Raw genomic sequence first — 22,060 nt, 5'->3', positions numbered from 1 at the left:
CCAGGAGTTAGGAGGTGAGGACAGGGGTGGGAGTGGAAATTATGGTAGTGGCCAGGAGAGGGACAAGGAGCCTCCTGGGAGCCTTACGTTCATGAGGGACATCTATAGCAGCAACAACGATGACAATGCAAGCTCTCACTTTCTGAAGAACCACCCTATGTCAGACACTGTGCTAAATTTTTGATACCCATTAGCTCATTTAATCTTCATGACTGCACTAGGAAGTAGTGACCCCCATTTTACAGATGAGGAGACTGAGGCTCAGGGAGGCAAAATGATTTGCCCAAAGTAACATGATGAGTTAGTCGCTGAGCTCTGTTTGAATCTAGAACCTATGCCTATGAGCATGGTGGGGCCTGGTACAGAGGGGCCAGGACCTGGGACAGGGTGGGGCTCACAGGACAAGACCCCAGGGGTCCTTGCTGCTCAGTTCCTTTACCCAGTTCTATGCCCTGCACTGCCTGGGGGACCCTGGGGCCATGTGAGTGGCGGCTTCCCCAGCGTCCTCCTGCATGCACGCTCTCAGCCCTGCAGGGGATCTCTGTTAGCATCTCCATTTTACAGAGGAGAAAACTGATGCTCAAAGTGGTGATTTGTCCAATGTCCCTTGGCCAGTAAGGAGCCCACCTGGCTTTTGAATCTAAACTCTTTCTGCTTCTTTTCTCTGCCCAAAGAAGACTAGCTGGCCACTCACGTCTTTCCTTGGGAGTGCCCAAGATAGCACCCTTCACAAAGCAGCGGCTTTTCAGGTCAGCTGGAGCATCACCCCCCTTCAGTCTTCATTCCCAATGCTGATCCACCTCCTGAGACTTTTCCCATCATAAAATAAGGACAAAACCTCCCATTTTGCATATGCTGTTGTGACATGTTAGAAACGATATTCAGGTCCCTAGGAAGTGGTTCACGTGTGGCAATTGTATACAAACTACTGTAAGATCTCCAGGGATCAGAGGAGAAGGCACTAAGACCCTCCACTCTGATGCCCACTGATGTTTCCTACTCCTGCCAGGGTGGGATATCACTGTCTGCTTAGGGTCTGTCTCCTCCGCAGACCGCGAGCTTCATGAGGGGTGTCGGGCTTTCTCACTGCTGTGAACAATCGTCACTGGTGCAGTCTTGTTCACCTAGGACACTGCTCAGCACATAGTAGGTGATCAATAAATGTGTGGAACTAATGAATAAATGAATGGATGGACCATCTAGTGAACAGTTCTGAGCTTCAGTTTCCTTATACCTAAAATGGGGATAAGAATCCTTACTGCCTGGGCTGTCGTGAGTGCTAAATTAATTCGTGGGTGTAAACCTGCCTCACTTTGGGGCTTTTGACCTTCCCTGGGGTGCTCTTCATCTAACTTGACGCAAGAGCTCCTCCTTGGCCTCCTGCACAATGAACTTCAAGAACATTTCAGCCATTCTAGGGAGCCTAGATTAGAGTGATCAGTTCCATGTCAGGCCTGCTAAGTACCAGGGGTGTGTTGGAGGTGGAGTGCAATGCAAGGGGTGGGGTTCACTAGTCCTGGGTACAAGCCTGACTCTGCCACTGACCCACTGGATCTCCTGGGTCCCAACCTTAACCAGCCCCTCCAGGCCTCAGTTTCCCCAAGTGTAAGAAGGAAGGTAATAAACCTTGCCTAGCTCTCCAGGGCTGCTCCAAGGCTGCCATAAGATTTCAAATGTGAAAGTTCTCTGTCCTCGCTCCTGACACAAACGCAAGGATGGGCATTATTTGGATAAGACCTTACCTAAGCACCAAGCTCCTAACTGACCAGTGATTTCTGGACCCAGAGAAGTCTCTTTGGAGACTTTGCTCCAGTGGCCTTTTCCGCGTGGTTTCTTGGGCCACTATGGTCACAGGAAGCACAGGGTTGGATCCTGGGTAAATGGTTAAAAGCGCTCAGTGCTTTGGCTTTCCTATTTTTCGAAATCTCGTCTTCATTGACTTAATCACCATTATCATTGTTATTAGAAAAATAATGCCCAGTATAAAATGTTTTGACATCACTAATCTGCATAAGGAAAAAGTGAAGCTCCCTCCCTCCCTCCCTAATTAGCTAAAGCTAATTATTATTTACAGCTCTGTGTGTACAGACACCCTCCACTGTGTATTAATAGCATGTACAGCCTCACATCGGGGCTGTCCAACTCAGATGCTGGCAGTGAGTGTCCGGGTTCCATGAATTCCATGAATGAGTGACGGCGGTCCTGTGGGGACTGTGGCAAACTGGCGAGCACATGCCCTCCCCTCCAAGGGCGTAGGCAGCCCCTGGAGCCTTCGGTTTTCCCATCCGTAACTTCAGATGAATTGACCTCAACCCCGGCTGCACAAAGGAATCACCTGCAAAACTTTTTAAAGATGCTGAGACCCCAGCCCCACTCCAGGACCCCTAAACCAGACCCTCTGGGGTGGGACCCTCAGGGAATTCTAACGTCCAGCCAGGCTGAGGAGGACGGCGGTGGATCATGCCTGAGACTCTGGCAAGCTCTGTGGACACGTGGTGCTGCATGACAGCTGTGGTCCCGGCCCAGGTGGGAAGAGCGCAGAATGAGCCAGATGGTGGGGTTGGGTGTCACCGGATCAGAGTTCTTTCTGCCTGGCCATCCCCTGCAGAGTAACTTTCCCCCCACCCTAGTGTGCTATTAACAGCCCTTCAGCACCCTGGGCCCCAGCCTCGTGCATCGCTGTGGACATGTGTTCCAGCACGCAAGCCCCGAGACCCTTGTCCTCACGGCCCAGGGTGAGCTGACCTGACTTTCAGCCTTGGATCCCTGCTAGTGGTCACAGTAATGCGACACAGTTAGCCACCCTGGAATCCTGCTCCCTGGTGGTACCGACAGGGAGGGAGCTGCCCGGGTGGGGAAGGGGCTTCCCCAAGTCACCGGGCCAGACAAGGACATAGCCCAGGCTGGACTCCAGTCCTCAGCTTCCTGTGCACGAGGCTGCGATGTGGCCTGATTTCCATGTAAAGGAAAAGCCCAAGTAAAAAAGAAAAGAAATCAAGGTATTTTTTTCCTGCTGGAGTTCCCTTAAGAGCACCCTCGGCCGTCAACCAACACACCTGTGGTTAAACAAGCTGGTCTACTAATCCTTGCAGCAGCGAGGGGCACGTGCGCTGGGAGCTACCACACGAATCTCAGCAGGAGGGTGCTAAACAGAACCTGTGAGCGGATGGGCTTGAGGTTGGGTACCGTCAGAAACCAGAGGCGATTCTACGACTGGGTAAAGTAGCAGTTGCTCATTTAGCAAGTTTGTGGACAGCACAGTGACCTTGCCCTTAGACAAGATTATGAAATGGAGGGGCTTTGTCTCATTTTGTCATAGTCTGAGGGAGTTTGTCTGGGGTCAGTGTTCTGTTAGATTGTTGACATCCAGCAGGAGAACAACATGGCCTAGTTCTGGGTGTCAGACCAGTTCCTGATGTCTGGGGCTGCCGTTTTATTCTTTCTCAAGAGTAACCTGCGTTTATTGAATCCTTGCTCCTACTTAGCTTCCTATTAAATTCCTTATATCAGGGTTTGGCAAACCATGGCCTACAAGATCCTGCCTGCTGCCTGTTTTTTTCTTTCTTTCTACTTTTTTTTGGTAGCGGGGGGGGGGGGGGGGTGGCAGGCAGGGTCTTGTTCTGTTGCCCAGGCTAGAGTGCAGTATTGTCATCATAGCTCATTGCCACCTCAAACTCCTGGACTCAAGTGATCCTCCTACCTCAGCCTCCCGGGTAGCTGGGAACTACAGGTGTGCACCACGATGTCCAGCTAATTTTTCTATTTTTTATGGAGACGGGGTCTTTCTATGTTGTTCAGGCTGGTCTCAAACTCCTGAGCTCCAGCCATCTTCCTGCCTCGGCCTCCCAAAGTGTTAGGATTACAGGCATGAGCCACTGCACCTGGTTTTTGTGCAGCCTGCGAGCTAAGAATAGTTTTTTATATTTTTAAATGGTTGAAATAAACCAAAAGAAGAAGGATATTTTGTGATGTGAAAATTGTATGAAATTCAAATTTCAGTGTCCCCATGTAAAGGTTTGGCCACATGCAGTGGCCTCAAGTGTATTGGCTGTGGCTGCTTTCCTGCTACCGTGGCAGAGAAGAGTTGTTACAACGGGGACAGTATGGTCCCCAAAGCCTAAAATATTTACTGTCTGGCTTTTTACAGAAGTTTGCTGGTCCCTGCTTTAAATGAGTTGACTCTCTAATCCTCTTGACAACTCTAGGAGAATTGTTACTTCCATTTTGTAATTTAAAGAACTGAAGTACAGGGATATTATGGGGTATCTATATACCAGGGTTCCTCAATGTCAGCCTTATTGCCGTTTGGGTGTGGTAATTCTTGGTCGGAGTGCACCGGCCTGTGTGTTGGAGGATGTTTAGCAGCATTTCTGGCCTCTAACCAATAGATACCAGTAGCACCACCACGCCCACCCCCAGTTGTGACAACCAAAAATGCCTCCAGACATTGCCCAACATCCCTTGGAAGAGGAATTGGCCCCAGTTGGGAGCCACTGACCTAAGGTCACATAGTAAGTGATGGAGCTATGATTTGAACCCAGGGCTCACGTGATTAGCCACCAGCCACAGACCCAACTCCCAGGGGTGGGTTATTTTGCCACTGATGGTGGTTCCACCTGCAGGAACTTTTAATTCATTCTTTGATTTATTTATTTTTGGTCTCCAAAACACTGTCAAGGGCTCCTGGGCAGTCTGGTCTATCAAGCAAAAAATACTTTAAAAACGAAGTCAGATCCTTTCCTGACCCTCTTCTGCTCAAACACTACCCTGGCTCCTGTCTGACTCAGAAGAGAAGCCAAGCTCAGTGACCCCTGCATAACCAGCCCCCTTCATGCCACCCCTACCCCCTGCGCTCCCCTCACCTCACCTCCTCTCTCTTACCTCCTCCCTCAGACCCCTCCAGCCCCCCTGGCCTCCCCTCTGCTCCCCAACACACTAGGTGCACGGCCACCCCAGGGCCTTTGCACTGCTCTTCCTTGCTCCAGATATTTGCATGGCTCACCTCTCACCTTCTTCAGGTCTCTGTTCAATGTCAGACTGCCCTTGAGCCTTGAAAAAGGTGTCTCACCCCCAAATACCTGTTTTTATTTTTCTCCACAACACTCACTTTCATTTGACACACTGTATATCATACTTAGCCATCTACGGTGTGTCTCCCCCACCACAAGATCAGCTCCATGAGGACATGGACTTTCAACTTTTGTCATTCAGGGCCGAGCACACAAGAGGCGCTCCACAGGAGTTTATTAATGGATTGATTGGCCAGGGTTCACGTGCCTGAGTTCTAGCCCTGGGTTCCAAGTTGCACTGAGCTCTTATCTCAAAAGAAAAGCCGAAACACTTCTACAATTTACTGTCATCTGTGGTCACCAGCCTTGTCCAGCCACCATCACCTTACCTAGAAAGTGCGGTAGATCCCGAGCTGGGCTCCTGGTTTCCATTTCTGCCATCTTGGCCTCTGCAGCCCATTCTCTCTGACCAAGCCCAGGGATGTTTGCAAAATGTAAATCATAACACCCCTCTTGGGCTAGATGCTGCAGCAGATCCCCATCCCTGATGTGGCTCCTGTTAACCTTTGCCCACTCCGTCCCCAGCCCCGATCTCCCCTTGGCCTTACCCTACTGACTACTTTCCTAGCACACTGAAATTCCTTGGTTCCTCAACTGTGCCAAGCTTCTCCCTACCACAGGGCCTTTGCACTTGCTGTTCCTGTTTCCTGGAACCCTCTTCCCATGGCTCTTCATATGACTGGCTCCTTCTCATCCTTGAGATGTCCAATCAAATGCCATGGCACACAGTCTCTTCTCTGTTGACCCGGCCACAGTGATCCACCTGTTCCCCTCCCCATTTTCCAGTCACTTTCCATCACACTGCCCAATTTTACTTCCTCCATACATTCATCACTACCTGAAATTGTCTTTATTCATTTATTGCCTGTCTCTCTTTCTAGAATATATGATCTCCATGGAATCCAGGGACCTTGTTCTATATTGTTCACTGAGTACGCTGAGCTCATAGTCAACAGCACATAGTAGGTGCTCAATAAATACTTTTTGGATGAATGAAAGAATGAATGGACTATGGAGCCACCTGAGCCATTGCTGACCCATTACCACTGATAGCTGGTTTTTCCCAGATATCCCTGTGGCAGTGGCTACTCAGGCAAGCCTAGGCCTGGGTTATGGGTTGTCAAGCAGCCTTGCAGCTAATTCCCTGCCTGTGGGCCTGGGGCCATCTCCAAATATGGGTGGTGGGACAGAAGGATGGCATGTTGAGTGCCTTCTGGCTCTCTCTCTCTCCTCTCTTTCTTTTTCTTTTGATTCAATGAATAGTATAGGATCCTTGGCAATGAAGAAGCAGTCATGACTGACTACACAGAAATTGGGACACTCATGCCCCATTCGCTACGTTACACTAACGACATCATGTTCTTCCCTCCTAGCTGCTGTGCGGAGGAACGGCCTACACACTGTGCCCACGGAGATGCAGTTTCTCGCCAGCTCAGAAAAGTAAGTTCCTGGTGAATTTCATAGACGAGCCAGTGCTTGATTCAAGATGATGAACAAGAATTCAATGCTGTAAACAATTCCCCTCCCATCCCCAAATTTTTCTCCAGATGATCTAACGCCCGAGTTTCTACCCCCATGGCTTAAACATGGATCTCAAGAGCCTCCTTTTAAAAAAATGCTGATGTGAAAAGGGTAGGGAAGCACATCAAATCCCTAGAAGTCTGGTGAGGTTGAGGGTCTCAGGACCTTTCCTCTTGGAAGGAGAGGCCCACAAGCGTGGAGAGCAAGAACTACATGGTGGTCGACGGGGAGGGGGAGGAGGCGGGGCCCAGGGGCTCTAAGAACAAAAAACGTCTATGAAATAATAGCAGCCCTTCACACTAACATGATCTGAAAAGCATCTTCACATCGATGTCACATTCAGCCTTCAGTATCCTTTGCGTCATGGAAGCGTGGTTACGATCATGCGGTTTGGAGTCACACAGACTTGACTTGAAACTCCGGTTCTGCCACTTACTGGCTGCGTGACTTGGACAAGTCATTTAACCTCTCTGAGTCAGTCTTCGTGTACCAACTAGACATGATATTGGAAGCCACCTCATGGGGTCGCCTTGAGATTAACTGAGAGAACGTTGACAGAGCAGGTTGGCTGGGCCTTGCATGCACAGACAGCTCCTGTTATTAGGGCATTGTCATTTTGATTTAATGGTGATGAACTAGCAGGGAGGAAAGTGATTTGCTGAAGGCAGTGCTGGGTATTGATTGGGTCTATTTGACTCATGGAACAGATATTTATCGAGAGCTTATGATGAGCCAGGCACTGGCCCAGGGACAGGGATACAGCAAGGAACAGACAAAAGTGCCAGCCCTTATGGAGCTTACTTTCTAATGGCAAGAAACAGATGCATGAATAAAATTCACAGCAGGTCGGATGGTTGGTGAGTCTATGAGGGAGAGCAGAGCAGGAAAGAGGCCGAGGGAGGTAGGCTGGGGGGTGGTCAGGGAAGGCCCCACCAAGAAGGTCGTGCTGGAGCAAACCCCTGCAGGAGGCGAGGGGTCACAGGGGTATCTGTGGGAAGAGTGTTCGCAGCAGAAGGACCAGCATGTGCCAAGCTCCTGAGAGTTCAAAGGGCAGCCAGGAAGCCAGTGAGGCTGGAGCTGAGTGAGCGACGGAGTGGAGAGTAGGAGATGGGGCCCGAGAGACTGCTTGGCTGGTGAGAGCGCGAGGTTGGAGGGACAGAGCTTGTGGGCCTCCTGGGCCATCGATGTAGCTTTGACCTTGAATGAGATGCTGGGAGCCAGTGGAGAGTTTTAGCAGACGACGGACATGACCTTACGTCTGTTTTATCCCACAGTCTATGCTCCTTCCTGGTACCCTCTCTGGGGGCTTTGAGTCCAACTTTGAGACGTGGGTTCTGTGATTGGACCAGCCACTCATCACCAGGCAACCTGGGAATATGTTTTAAGCATCTGTCCAGGCAGAACTTGTGCTGGGTCGGCTGGAAAAGACCCAGAGGGTGGGGACCCTCTGGAAGTCCACGTCCATTGGATGCAAACCCCTTGCCCTCTCTGGGCCTCAGTTTCCCCATCTGAACAAAGAAAGGGTTGCACTAGATAAACCCTAGGGCCCTTTCTCCTCCCCTATTCTCCTGCTGATACTCAATACATTTGGGGTCCCCAGGTCTGACCAGGACTGTCACCCCTAAGAAGTCAGCACATGACACTGGTTTCTACCTGTCTCTGGTCTTTGCTTTCCTGTCACACTAGAAACCAGCTACCAATGTCCCCATTGCCTCTGGGGAGGGAGGCCCTCTGTAGTAATTAAGGCCAGAATGTATTTGAATTATATTTCATTCTTTAAAACAGAAATTTTTAATTTTAATTAAAAAAAATAAAATTTTTTAAAAATTTAAAAATTTTGATTTGTTATGTACGGACAGTTCTGTTTTTAATCTTAATTCCTTTTTTTCCTGGCTTTATTGAGGTATAATTGAAGAATAAAAATTGTATGTATTTAAGGGATACAAGATGATGTTTTTATATCCGTATACAATGTGAAATGATTACCACAGTCAAGCTAGTTAACATATCCATTACCTCACATAGTTACAGCATTACAGCAATTCTTAATTTCATTCACTTATAAACATTTTATATTAACACATATTAAAAACACATATTAAAAAATACTCAAACAAAAAGAAAAATGTATTCAGCATCTCACTCCCAGAGGTGGAGTATAACAGTCAGTGAATGTCATTCTAGACTATTTCTTGATATCTCTGGATGGACATAAATGCATTCTTTAAATTAAAAATTGACAATGCTATATATGCTATTTTATAACCTGCTATTTCACTTAATGGAGTATAGTGGACATCTTTTCAGCTCAATAAATGTATGTCAACATCATGATCTTTTAACTATATAATTAATAATTCTCAATTTCATACTTTCCCAAAACTCTTTAACTGTCTAAGGAAAATAACCCAGAAAACACTAATAAGGAATAAAAAAAAAATCTGCAATTCCACTCCCAAGAAAGGCACCAAAACAACTTTGTATATACCATTCTAGACTCTTTAAATACTCATATATTCATGAATATTTCTAAAAGAAAAAACTAAATGATGGTGTTACCTGCCTTTTCATTTCAGTTTGCATCACTTCTAGCTTTTATCTTAATAAACGCCATTAATCATCATTTTTAATTTAAATTATATTTAATGCCATGGCGAACTCTCTTGTACCTACACTTGAGGCATTTATCTATTTCTTTAGGGCAAATTCTTCGAGGAGACTATCTGAGCTGAAGGGAGGTACACTTTTGAAGGTTTTTGATGCCTGTGCCAAATTGCCTTCCAGAAAAATCGCTTAGCTCCCTCAAGCCCCGGGCAGTGCACAGTGGCTTCTCCGTGTGTTCTGAATGGGTTCTCTTTGGGTTTGTTTAAAGCAAAGGGCACCCCGAGGAGGTGGAGGCGCCGCTGGACCTGCTGGCTGACTCCAAGAAAGAGGAGGAATATCGCAGGAACATCTGGAAGGGCTTCCTCATCTCCATCCCCTACTCCGCCAGCATTGGGGGCACGGCCACCCTCACGGGCACGGCCCCCAACCTCATCCTGCTCGGCCAGCTCAAGAGGTAAAAGCAAGTGTCCCCCCGGCACCCAGGCTTCTGCTCCTTGTCCCCCTCCTCCTTCGTTCACTCAGCATGCGGGGAATGTGCCTTGAGGGCCTTCCACTGGCCAGGGTTCTGGGGACACAGCGATGCACAAACCCCAGCAGCATGCCTGCCCTTGGGGAGCTTCCGTTCTGGCAACAGGGACACGCAGTATGTGAAAGAGCAAATGCGTGGATCATGTATCAGTGTGATATGTTAGGAAATTTTAAAAAGCGGGTAAGAGGGTGGAGGTGATGAGAGTGGGGTGCTGTTTTATGTGGGTGGTTTGGGTACGTCCGTCCTCCCTAACAAAGTGCCATGTGTAGACCTGGCAGGGAGGGAGGGAGACAGAAGAAATGGTCGTCCTAAGCAGTCCCTTGGCCCTTGTTCCCCAAATACATTTTGTTGGTTTATTCTGATTACACTTGGAAAATGCCCCCAAAAATTGAAAGTTTAAAATACATTTAATCTGTTGTTAATATTTTAGCTGACTTATTTCTAGGCTTTTCTATGTCCATACATTAAATATATGTATTTAACATTATTGTAATCATACTGTTCATATAGTTTTATAGTCTGATTTTATCACTAAAATTTTTTAGAAAATATAATTTTTAATGACTATATATTATGCTACTTGGGGTAAGTGTCATATTTTATTTAATCATGAACATTTAGATCATTTTCATTTTATAATTATTATTCTGTTATTATGAATTATGTGACCACATATCTTCTGATATTTTCATATTTTTAAAATAATATTTTTATTTTGTCTCATTACAAATGTGTACTTATTTATGGTGGAAAGTACAGATAAAGAAAAAGAAAAGCATAAAAATCTCCCAGAATCCCACTATATAGAGTTTATTAATATTTTCATTTGTTTGCTTATTTATTATGCAATAATAATAAATGAGATTATTTACTATTGCATAATAAATACAATGCAAATAAAACAATGATATTTTGGTTTATTTATTGAGAAAAGTCTGTGAATAAGTTGTGTTCATATACTTTTATACACATCACTGTGTAACTTCCTTTTACCCTTTTATGTATAGCACATTCATTCCTGACTACATTTCTGGGTTTTTTTTTTAGGATATATTTTTAGTAGTGGAATTTCTGGGTATAAGGGCAATGCACACTTTTAAGACTCTTAATGCATTTTACAAAATTCCTCTCCAGAAAAGATTATTCCAATGAACAGGCATCAGGAGTCTGCCTATTTTCCCATATCGTCACCAGCATTGAGTGTTATTGCCTTCAGTCCTTTCAGGCTTGATGAGGTCTTAACAAAACTGTTTGGACACTGTTTAGCAGAAAAAGAACTCATGGACCTCACCAGTGTTTGGGACCAACATTTAGGGTCTAGGGGGATATATGATACATAATGAGTAGAGCAGAGGTTGCAGTTCTCAGATGTGCTTTGTTTGGCTCCCACATTCATATATACAGTATAATAAATTGCCAACATTTGGATATCACATAATTTCAAGCAAAAACCTAGATCTGGGCTTACTGGGCCTGCACCATCAGGGGAGCAAATAGCCGCTGACCCCCTTAATAAGGTCCAGCCTAGCCCCCTTCACTCACGCGGTCTGACTGCAGGCTCTGTGGTCCCACTAGGTCAGAATCCAGCAGCCCCCAAAGAAGAGGAAAGGAGTGCTTTCTGTTGGCGGGGATGGGAAATGCATGTGCTAGGTTGATTAATAAAAGGGTAAAGGGAGGTTCCCGTGACCCCAGGGCCCCTCTCATTGCCCTCTTGACCCCCTGCTGCGGGTACGCCCCTGCACCCCGCGGCTCCCCACATCGACGGCCGCCCTCCTTCTGTTCTCATCTCCCTCTGTCTCTAGTTTCTTCCCCCAGTGCGACGTGGTGAATTTCGGCTCCTGGTTCATTTTCGCCTTCCCTCTGATGCTGCTGTTCCTGCTGGCAGGCTGGCTGTGGATCTCCTTCCTTTATGGGGGGATGAGCTTGAGGTACCTGGAGCTTTCTTCTCGGGAGGGGAGTGGGGGAGCAGAAACACTGGAGCTTTGCAGCCAGACTGAACCGTGTTGGATCCCGGCTTCCCGGCTCACCAGGGAGCGGCCTGCCTAGCCTCAGTCTCTACCTGCGGACGCTGTGGATGCTTATTGTCACTTCATGTCATATCCTCGTGTCTTGACCTCCAGGGACATGAGGATTGGGAGTGTGTATGGCCTGCCCGCCACCCCAGGCTCTCAGTTAATGTCCCCTATCATTAATGATTATTAATAGTATTGTCTTTAAATAAGATAAACACTCATGACCAGAGGAGAGAGGAATGCACTGTTTCCCATTTTGTGGGGCCCCGGTAGAGAAGATAATCTGGGGTGGCATGAGAACAAGGTATTAAATAACATCAAAACACATTGTGGGAAGAATGTTTCAACTCTCATCAACTCAATCAGCTTATGTTGAGGAGAAAGTTTCACTTGAGTGCTGGAGAAACTTTACCAGCTCTCTAACATTTCTGAATCAGCCTTTTAAACAAAGAAAGAGCAAGTTTCAGGCCCAGAGACGTAAGCCAGTAATGGTGTCTAGCCAAAATATAATAGCGGTGCTTTGCTTTCATTTATTTATTTACTTATTTATTTTGGCTGGGTTTTTTTTTTTTTTTTTTTGAGATGGGATCTTGCTGTGTTGTCCAGGCTGGTCTTGAATTCCTGGGCTCGAGTGATCCTCCCACCTCAGCCTTCCCAGTAGTTGGGACCACAGGTGTATGCCACCATGCCCTGCTGATATATTTATTTTTGTGGTTACTTTCTATGTATTACAAGTGATTCTTATTTTCTATTTATGGGACTGATATAAAGTTCTCTATTTAAATACATTTTTAAAATTAAAATGATGAGACTTTTTGCAGGAAAATATGAAGCAAATATGAGATCCAGGTGCAGTTATAGCAATGCTTGTGAAGGTAGGTTATGAATGCCTGGAGGTTGAGAAATACCAAAAGAGGAGATGCAGCTCAGAGCTGGGGATGGGGTGGCAGGCATGTTCTAAAGTTGTTCTCTGGCCCAGTCCCCTCCCCTCGTCTCTAGGCCTTAATTTTCTCATCTGTAGAATGGGACCAGTAGAAGCAACTCTGGAGCAAAGATACGTGAAAATGCTTTGAGAATAGAAAGGTTCTGATGCGATGGTCCTTGACTCAAATGCCTCCCAGGACTCCTGATAGCAGAAACTCAGGGTCCAAAGCCAGCTTGACCCAGAGAAGCAAGCCTAGACTTTGGGTTCAGATGGACAGGAGTTCGAATCATGGTTCTATGTGATCTTGAGCAATTCTGGAACCTCCCTGAGCTTTTAATTTCTTCACTTGCAGATTGAGGATAAAAATTAGCTAGCTACAGCAGAAATAAAGCCTAAAGGAGAAAGAGTGTGTAAACTGGGACTGGGCCTGCAACAGAGGCCGTTTGTCTTTTCTGCATGTTTTCGTAGCACCTGTAGTACTTGGCCTCCGAGGAAACCCAAGGAGAGAGGTGCTTCTGAGCGGGTAACAGTGAAGTTCCAGGCTAGTCCCATGACTCCATCTTCACTCAGCAAATATCTGCTGAGCACCTACTATGTGCCTGACACTGTCATGGGTCTTGAGGAGGCAGCAGCACCCAAGGCAGAGGTCATCCCTGCCCTTGGGGAGCTTACCACCTAGATGGGGGAGACACACAATGATGACAAGTGGTGATAAATGCCACGAAGGACAAGAAGAGTGCAACGCGAGGTGTGCACAGGTCGACTCACCCAACCTGGGAGGTCAGGAGGGCTTTCCTGGGGAACTGACTGTTGAACTGGGTATGAATAATGGGCAGACTTGACTCAGTAAATGGAGGGAAGGAGATGGGAATAGAGATCAATCTAGGGAGATAGAATAGCAGGTGCAAAGGCCCTGAGGTAGCAAGGAATGTTCTGGAACTGAGAGAAGGTTAAGTGACTGAGTTCAGGGCAGATTTGTGGGAGACGAGGCTAGGGAAGGAGACAGGAGTTTTCAACAGGGGATTATTTTGCCCGCCCCTTTAGAGGTCATTTGGCAACACTTGCAGATATTTCGGTTGGCCCAACTGAGGAAGTACGACTGGCACCTGGTGGGTAGAGCCCAGAGATGTTGCTTAACTTCCTACAATGCACCGGACAACAAAGAATTATCTGGCCTCAAATGTCAACAGTGCTGGGGTTGAAAAACCCTGGACTTGATTACTGAAGGCCTTGTGGGAGTTTGATCTTCACACAAAAGAGCCACTGTGGGGTTTGTTTGTTTTCTCAAAATTCACTTGTTTATTTAATTTGGATAGGCAACAACCACATATAGTTCTCAGAAATCAAAACGCTACAAAGAGATATGCAGTGAGAACTCTTCCTCCCAGCCATGCCTCCATTGGCGCATTCCCCCAGTGGAGCCCAGACAGAGAGACGTACTCCAGCGATCTCTGTGGCCAACACATTCACTGGCCCGTCTTTTCCACAGCAGTCTGAGTTACCAACTTTATCATACAACAGATTTCCATCTGTGATTGAGTCTCGCTCCGGACATTTTCCCATTGATTTGTCTGTTTATTCATGTGCCTGTTTGACCCACTAAAAGAGTTTAAGCCCAGGAGTCACATGATCAGATTCACATTCTTCAAAGATCAACCAGGCTACAGGTGGGGAGAGCAGTTTTAGAAAAGGAAGAGCAGAGGCAGGAAGACCAGTCATCACACACCTGGTGATCAGAACAGAGGTGATGTGGCGTGGCCAGGTGAGGGGGTGGTGGCAGGTGAGAAGGTTAGTCCTATCTGCAGTGGCCACTCCTAATCACCCACTTTCTGTTTCAGGGGCTGGGGGAAGAAGAAATCCAAGATAAGAGCTGAGGCAGAAGACAGGGCTCGAGCTGTGATTCGAGAAGAATTCCAGAACCTGGGGCCCACCAAGTGCGTGAGCCAGGCGTTAGGCTTTCAGGAGAGCTCCCTCCTGGCTGGACTTGGGGTCATGGGGGCTGAGTCCCAGGGGAATTTCAGAACTGATGGCCTGGAAGCCCGGAGGTGGAGGAAGGGAAGTGACTTCCACAGTCAGCCTCTTGCCCTGGTGGTAGATCCCTGAGGACGGAAAAGCCCCTTGGGGTTCACTTGGGGATGGATGTGCCACCTTTCCACATAACGCACCCTTTCCCTGCTGGTACACAGGATATCTGACACTGTCTCAGGTGGTTTCTCAGACCTTGTTTAATTCATGTTTCTCCTGTGGTGATAATCACTAGGCTTCAGCAGGCCTGTGTTCAAGGACTGGCTCTGCCACTAAATTCCTGTGTGGCCTTGGGCAAGGCGCTAACCCTCTCTGGGCTCTGCTCCCCAGTCTGTGAAATGGGTACATTGGGCAGCTATTTCCTCCAACATTTGGGGATTCTCTTTCCACCTGTGTCCTCCCATCTCTCCATGACTGTACCCTCCCTGTGTGTCTGTCATCTTCCTCCCTCGTGTGTTTGTCTGTCTCTCTCTGTTTGACTGTCCCCTCTCTCTTTGCCTACCTCCATTTCTGTCTGTCTGTTTCCCTTTCTCTCAGCTTTTCTGACACTGTCTGTGTTTCTCACTTTCTTTCTCTCTCTTTGATTTTCCATAGGGCTCTGGCAAACTCCCAGTCATAACGATATAAACAGTTTGGGGACAGGGATGGCTTAATGCTCAGGAAGGATCCTGAGGGAGTGTGGAAGCCCCAGGACATGAATTACTTATGCCACGGGGCACTCCTCCCCTCACTCGGGGGACTTCCCGGAGAGTGGATTATTTCTTTCAGCTTTCTCAGAGGTGGGGCCTGGGCCCAGTCATGCCCTGTGGGCACCTGCCCCCGCCCGCCCCATGCTGCCATCTGCCTGAAACCCAGGGTCACCATTGTGCCTGCGTATCTGTGCCACAGGTTTGCTGAACAGGCTGTTTTAGTCCTTTTCTGCATGTTCGCCATCCTCCTCTTCTCCCGGGACCCGAAGTTCATCCCTGGCTGGGCCAGCTTCTTCACTCCCGGGTGAGATTCTGGGGACCCCCAGGATGGAGTCCAACAGGGAGGATTCTGGGAGGGGCCACCTGGACCTGGAGAGGCCGTATGGCTGGGGAGACACATGTCCAGGTTATGATAGTAATTGTGTTAATATTAATACCATTATATTATTATATTACAATCAATAACAATTAATAATTATAGTAATCAATAATCAATAATCAATATAATTAATAATGGGTCCCTATTTCACTTTCAAAAGAGTTTAGGTTTGGAAAACATTTGGTTTCTCACGTGTTAGGAGCTTTGGCTTGGGAATCAAACAAAACTGGGTTTGAAGTCTAGCTCTGCCACTACGAACTGTGTGATTCTGAGTAAATCATTCATTCATTCATTTAATCAGCATTTATTGAGAGCCTATTATGTACTAAGCACTATGCAGGATGCTGGGGACACAGTAAAAAGCAACTAGTTAGACAACAAAATAACTGCAAATTGTAGTAAGTGCTATGAAGGAAGGCATGAGAGGGCTATATTATGAAATAATGGGATGGGAACATTGATTTGGGATAGTTAAAAGCAGTGGAGACACATTGGGAGTGTCTCCTACTGAAACCTGAAACTTAGCAGTTGGAAGAATGGGAAGAAGCCCCGTGTGTGTCGCAGGCCTGGTGAGAAGGGAGGGAAATGGGTGAGACATGGCTGGAAGGGCCGGTGAGGGCCAGGTCACAGGGTGTCTTGTCGGGCATGTTATGTATTTTGATCTTTTTTGTCGTATTTCTATGCCAATACATAAAGATTGACATTATCTTTTATCTTTTCTTTTAAACTGATGCAGGGTATTTCATAATGTGGTTGGGACACTATTTAAACATGTCCCTAGCAAAAACCTTCCTTTTTTTTTTTTCTTTGCTCTTATTGATCATGAACATCCCTGTACATAATCTGTGCACAAGAGTCCAATTCTTTCCTGAGGATAAATTCCCAGAAGTAGAATAACTGGATCAAGGAGTATTCACATGTAAAATTTTCAAATATTTCTCAAAAATATGCCCTCCAGAAGGTTAAACTCCTTTATTCTCCCACCACCAGGCTATGTTCCCAACACCCTCACCAGGTTGTATCCACCTTTTCAAGTTTTGACTGTTGGCAGCTGAATGGTATTCCATTAGGGTTTCGATTTGTATTTCTTTGATTATAGTGATATTGACCCTCTCTCCCAACTTCTTGGCTATTTGAATACTCTTCTTTCCAAACGTGTGAGCTGAGAGAGCTTTTGTTAGCAGTGGGCTCTGGGATTCCTTGAACTTGGAGCCAGAACAATCTGGGGTTCAAGACCCATCTCCACAGACCACAGTCTGGTCTTGAGCAAGTTGTTTCTGCTCTCTGACCCTGCGATTCCCCATCTGGAATGGAAGATGCCTGCCCGAAGGGCTTAATGTTGACACGGCTCCCCCAGAGGACACTGTGGATGCTTCAGAGGTGATGGTTAGGTTGTAAGGTGGCATCTATCTAGGCTCTACCGGTGTGAGTGGGCCGCATTGCCATGTGGTGAGCTGCCCGCCCCAGGAGGGGTACAAGCACAAGCTGAACAAATACACACGCGGCTCTTACGGGGGTCCAGGTTAGAGTGATTTATGGGGGTTCCATGGACCGGAATACTCTGTGGCTCTCAGATTCTTCCTCTTTGGCCAAGTCCTTCTTCCTAAAGTCCTAGGATGGGGAAGATACGGGTTTCTTTGGGCTCCAGCAGCATCTCATGGCCAGGGAGCTGTGCATAAAGGGCTTTTGCGTCGTGCTGGGTGCAGTGGGACAGAATCCGGTGGCACAGCCTCCAACAATGCCCCCTCACAGCAGGCCTAATTCCCACAAATCCTCATTTGCAAATCTGCCAAACTGTGCCTGCTGAGATGCGTGGAGTCACATGTTTTGGGGCCTTCTCATTTGTAGGTTTCTTTCTGATGCTGTCACCGGCGTGGCTATTATCATCATTTTGTTCTTCTTCCCGTCCCAGAAGCCCTCTCTCAAGTGGTGGTTTGACTTCAAAGGTAAGGTGGCCAAGGCTGGGGTCTCGGTGGGCTCAGGGAGGACTGTGGCGTGGCCCGCGGTGATCAGTGGCCTGGAGCAGCCCCATGGTAGTAACCACGTGACCCTGCCTGTTCCCCCTTCGCTGTCTGAGCACTTAGGGCCACCCAAGGTGACAGTCCAGGACAGGGGTTAGCAACTGCAGTCTTTGGGCCAAATCCAGCTGCTGTTTTTGTACAGCCCATTAGCTAAGCATGGTTTTCCCATATTTAAATGGTCGAAAAACAATCAAAAGAAAAATATTTCATGAGTCCTGAAAGTTACATGAAATTCAAATTTCAGTGTCCCATAAATAAAGTTTTGCATTTCCTCAAGAAATCTGTGGAAATTTATTTTCTTTAGTTACGTAAGTGCCTACACAATAGCCTCAACTTTGCCTCTTGGCCCACAAAACCAAAAATATTTACTCTCTGACTCTTAGCACAAAAATGTTGGCAACCCATTGGCCCAAAGCAGGACTGGCACCTGGGTCGCCTGCGGAGCCAGGCACGGGAAACCCACGCTGGGTTTCAACTGAGTAGGAAGTGGTGGGGCTGAGGCAAAACTGCCTGGAGTTTAAATTCAGTTTTTAAAAAATCACGGCGTCCCCGTCACCAAACGTCTCTAGGCTGGCCTTCAGACACCAACTGGTAGCCCCACTGGGTTTCCAGCAGATGTGTACCAGACCGTGACGCTGCCACTGCCACCAGGAAATCAAAGCCAGTGGGCTGGCGGGCTCCGCGGTTGAAGGGGACTCAGCTTTTCTCCCCATCCTTGTCCCCACCCCCCTGCCTGTCCTCGCCACTCCCTCTGCTTGCCACTTCTCGACCTCCTCAGAGTTCCTCCTGTGTCTCAGTTTTTGCATCTTTATGGCTTCTGTTTCATTTCAGTCTCGTTTTTTTATAGCGTCCGTTCCCTTATCGTGTCTTCTCCTCAGCTTCCGGAGAGTGAGAAACCGTCTCCACTCACTGGGGTGACATTCCTGCAGAGCCAGCTGAGAAAATATGCACGATATTGCTATTAGGCACGAAAATGCCGTTAAATTGCTCTTTGGCTTTGGAGTGACGTGCAAAGTTAGGATTGCTCGAGCTGATACTTTCTAGTATTCGGCACTCAGGACTCTGTGAGGCCTTAGAAAGGGGTCACCCTTTCCATGGAGAGAAGGTGCCAGGGACCGTGCTCGTGGTTGACAAGCGGGGGGCAATGCTGGTGATGACGATGACTCCGTCTCCCCTCTGCCCTCTGTGTCCTCATAGCTGCACGACTCGCTCCATCGCTTCATTCAGGGCTCTGTCCAAGTGCCACCTCCCAGAGAAGCCTTCCCTGACTACACCTTCTAGAAAAGCACCCTTTGTCACTCGGTATTGTTACCAGATTTTATTTTTCTTCATAAACGTGCAATTTCCTGACATTCTATATTTATATGCTTACCACCTGCCTGCAACATAAGTTCCCTGGGGAGAAGAATTTTCTCTGTTTTGGCCCCTTCTGTATCCCCAGTGCCCAGAAGAGTGTTTGACACATGGTAGGAACTCAACATATATTTGTTAAATAAATAACCAACGTCTTGCTCTGGGCAGGGCCCTGGGTGGAGCCCTTTGCACACAGGGGTTCGTTTCATCTTGCCAGTAAGTCCCGGTGGGAAGAGCTGTGACCCCATTTTGCAGATGAGGAAATTGAGTCTCAGAGAGGTAGAGCCACTGGCCCAAGCCACACGGCAGAGCTAGGATTCAAATCTAGTGCAAAGCCTGTGATTTGAGCTACTGTCCTAGACGGCCGGCTGGCACAAGTTGAGCTGGAAGTGGGAAACCCACATAGTCAGAGGCTGTGCCTGTAAGACAGCAGCAAGGGCACAGGGCTGGGAAAACAACGAAAACAATAATAGCCGACGTTACCTGCGGCTTAGTACGCGGCAGCAGGCGGTCTCCATAAGCACTCGCCATTCCATCTGCCTTACCTAACCCACGTTCAGGGCCGTCTGCCTTCCCCTGTCCCACCCTTACCTGCTATGTGGGGCAAGTCACTCTACCTTTTCAGACCTCTTGTTCCCCTGTAGTGAAATAATATTTTATCCCCTGCAGGCAGAGAATGGGGCCACCTGCCATCTCCAGTCACCCCTTCCAGTTCTGGGCTTACTTGTGTGTTGCATTTGGCCCAAGAATCCCCTGGCGGCATGTAACACCTGCCCTGCGTACATGCACCTGTGGGCTGCTTGCTAGCTGCTGGGGGGATTTCATTAAGTAGCTTTTATCATCTTTATGTCCTGGTTATAAAATCTTTTACATAAACCACTGTGTAAAATTTGGAAAAAGCTAAAAAGGAGAAGTGAAATATCAATGATTGCTTAACCAGGGAGTGTCCTGGGAGGTGGGGAACCGCCATGAAGGAGCCAGACCTGTCCTCCCTGCCTCCCTGGCCACGGCTCGCAGAGAAAAACCCTATTTCAGGAGTGTTTTCTCTGCACCGAGCACTGGGCTAAGTGTGTCACAGCCATCGTCTGGCAAATACGTACGGAGTAACTGTCAGGAGCCAGACACTGTTCTAGACGCTGGGGCTGCAACTGTCACCTAAACTGAAATGCCCCCTCCGCCTGCAGACCCACCACTGCCTCAGTCAGTGTTCACGGGACCCTCCAGCTCCTCATCCTGTGCCAGGTGTCAGCTGAGGACGTCGGGCTCCAAGAGGCAAGGTCACTTTTCAAGGGCACGCAAGGGCCTGTCCCCAGGCCGGTGCTTCCAGCCCGGGGAGAGCACAGTACCCCTGTGGGACACGTCCGGCCCAGCACCTGCTTTTGCAAATAGAGTTTTATTTACACGGCGCCCACGTGTTTGTACGTGGTCTCTGGCTGCCTTCATGCCACAGTGACGGAGTGGTTACAAGAGACTCTACGTGTGACTGCAAATCCTCAAATACTCACTCTAACCCTTCACAGCAAACGTTTGCCGATCCACTCCCCATTCTAACCACTGCAGCACACTGCCACTTTTGAGGAAATAAAAAATCATCCCGTAATTTCATGGGCCCAACATACGCTTAGTTTCTATTTTTCTGTGTTTCCTTCCTCTTTTGTTCCTCTCTGTACACATTCAAATACAAAGAAAGCCTTTTCTTTTATAAATGAGAATAAAAATAGCACCTGTGCTGAAGGCCTGTTGGGAGATTTAAATGATGTCCTGCATGTGGAGTTCTAGAAAATTCTCAAGCTGCGGGAGTCATGAAAATGACTTTCATTCTGAATAGAGCAGACACCCGGTCTTGATGCTTGTGAGGTTTCACTCTAAAGCTCCACATCAGATTCTGGAGCCAGACGTTGACGTCCTGGGGACCCCTGAGGCTCCCCACAAGGTGGGGCTGCGGGGCTGGTGGCCCCTTCCTCGGGCTGGGTGGCCCTGAGTGTGCGGAATCCCTCTCTCCGCCCAGCTCCCAATGTGGAGACAAAACCGCTGCTGACGTGGAGGAAGGCCCAGGAGACGGTGCCCTGGAACATCATCCTGCTCCTGGGAGGCGGCTTCGCCATGGCCAAAGCCTGTGAGGTAAGGCCCGGGCAGGAGCCACGGGTGGGCTGCAGCCCGGAGGTGGGGCAGGTCAGGGTCAGAGCAGGGCAACCTCACGGGCCTGGAGGTACAGCCAGCTTCCTCGCTCCCCAAACTGGGATAATCACCTGCACCCATGCTCAGTGCCTGGTGCTGCAGAGAAAGAGAGGACAAAGGCATGATCTGGACCTCAGGGAGCTCACAATGGGCATGGTATTAACACTAATGCTGATAATAACATGGCTTAAGGGCTCTGAGTACAGAGGAATGACAGTATTTTGTGCTCGCCCCAAGCCAGGCACCGTTAAACATCCTTAAACCTCCCAACACAGCTGTGAGGTAGATGCCATTCTTACCCACACTCTCAAGACACAGAGAGGTAAGGCAACGTGCCTAACATCACACAGCTGTGGGATCAGGATTAGAATCCAGATAGTTTGGCTCTAGAATCTATGGTTGTTGTGATTGGATGTTGAGAAGGGAAACTCAGAATCAAGGATGACACGGAGGTTCACGGCCTGAGCAACTCTGTAGAAATGGTGCCATTTTCCGTGGTGATCTGAACCCAGCCTGGCCCTGAGGCAGGGGGCTGGATGAGATGACCCTGCAGCCTAGGGGCTTCTCTGAGCTGGGGGGTGTGGGGAGAAACACAGGCTCTCGGTGGGGGCTGGGCTGCAGGAGCACGGAGCAGGCTGGGAGGCCAGTCTGGCTCTCGGCCCAGCCCTGGGCAGCTGGCCGGGGTTTCTGTTCAACAGGGGCTTTGTGTAGAAGCCGCCCCTTTCCCCCAACCTCTGCTGGTACCATCTCCTCCC

At 48.2% G+C, this 22,060-nt stretch overlaps 1 protein-coding gene across 1 annotated transcript in view; it reads left to right on the top strand.

The window, feature by feature from the left end:
- The window catches only part of SLC13A3 (solute carrier family 13 member 3), a 64,719-nt gene that overhangs the window by 32,481 nt on the left and 10,178 nt on the right, over positions 1 to 22,060 (top strand). The window contains exons 4-10 of the mRNA XM_045529611.1: positions 6,443 to 6,509; positions 9,463 to 9,648; positions 11,526 to 11,651; positions 14,499 to 14,594; positions 15,574 to 15,678; positions 17,602 to 17,699; positions 21,136 to 21,248. Coding sequence (XP_045385567.1) covers positions 6,443 to 6,509; positions 9,463 to 9,648; positions 11,526 to 11,651; positions 14,499 to 14,594; positions 15,574 to 15,678; positions 17,602 to 17,699; positions 21,136 to 21,248 — 791 coding nt within the window. The remainder of the gene's footprint in view (positions 1 to 6,442; positions 6,510 to 9,462; positions 9,649 to 11,525; positions 11,652 to 14,498; positions 14,595 to 15,573; positions 15,679 to 17,601; positions 17,700 to 21,135; positions 21,249 to 22,060) is intronic.

This window comes from Lemur catta, chromosome 17 (genome assembly GCF_020740605.2).
Source record: "Lemur catta isolate mLemCat1 chromosome 17, mLemCat1.pri, whole genome shotgun sequence".
Classification (NCBI taxonomy): Eukaryota; Metazoa; Chordata; class Mammalia; order Primates; family Lemuridae; genus Lemur; species Lemur catta.
The sequence above is the reverse complement of the archived record's forward strand: the minus strand, read 5'-3'. Positions and strand labels throughout refer to the sequence as shown.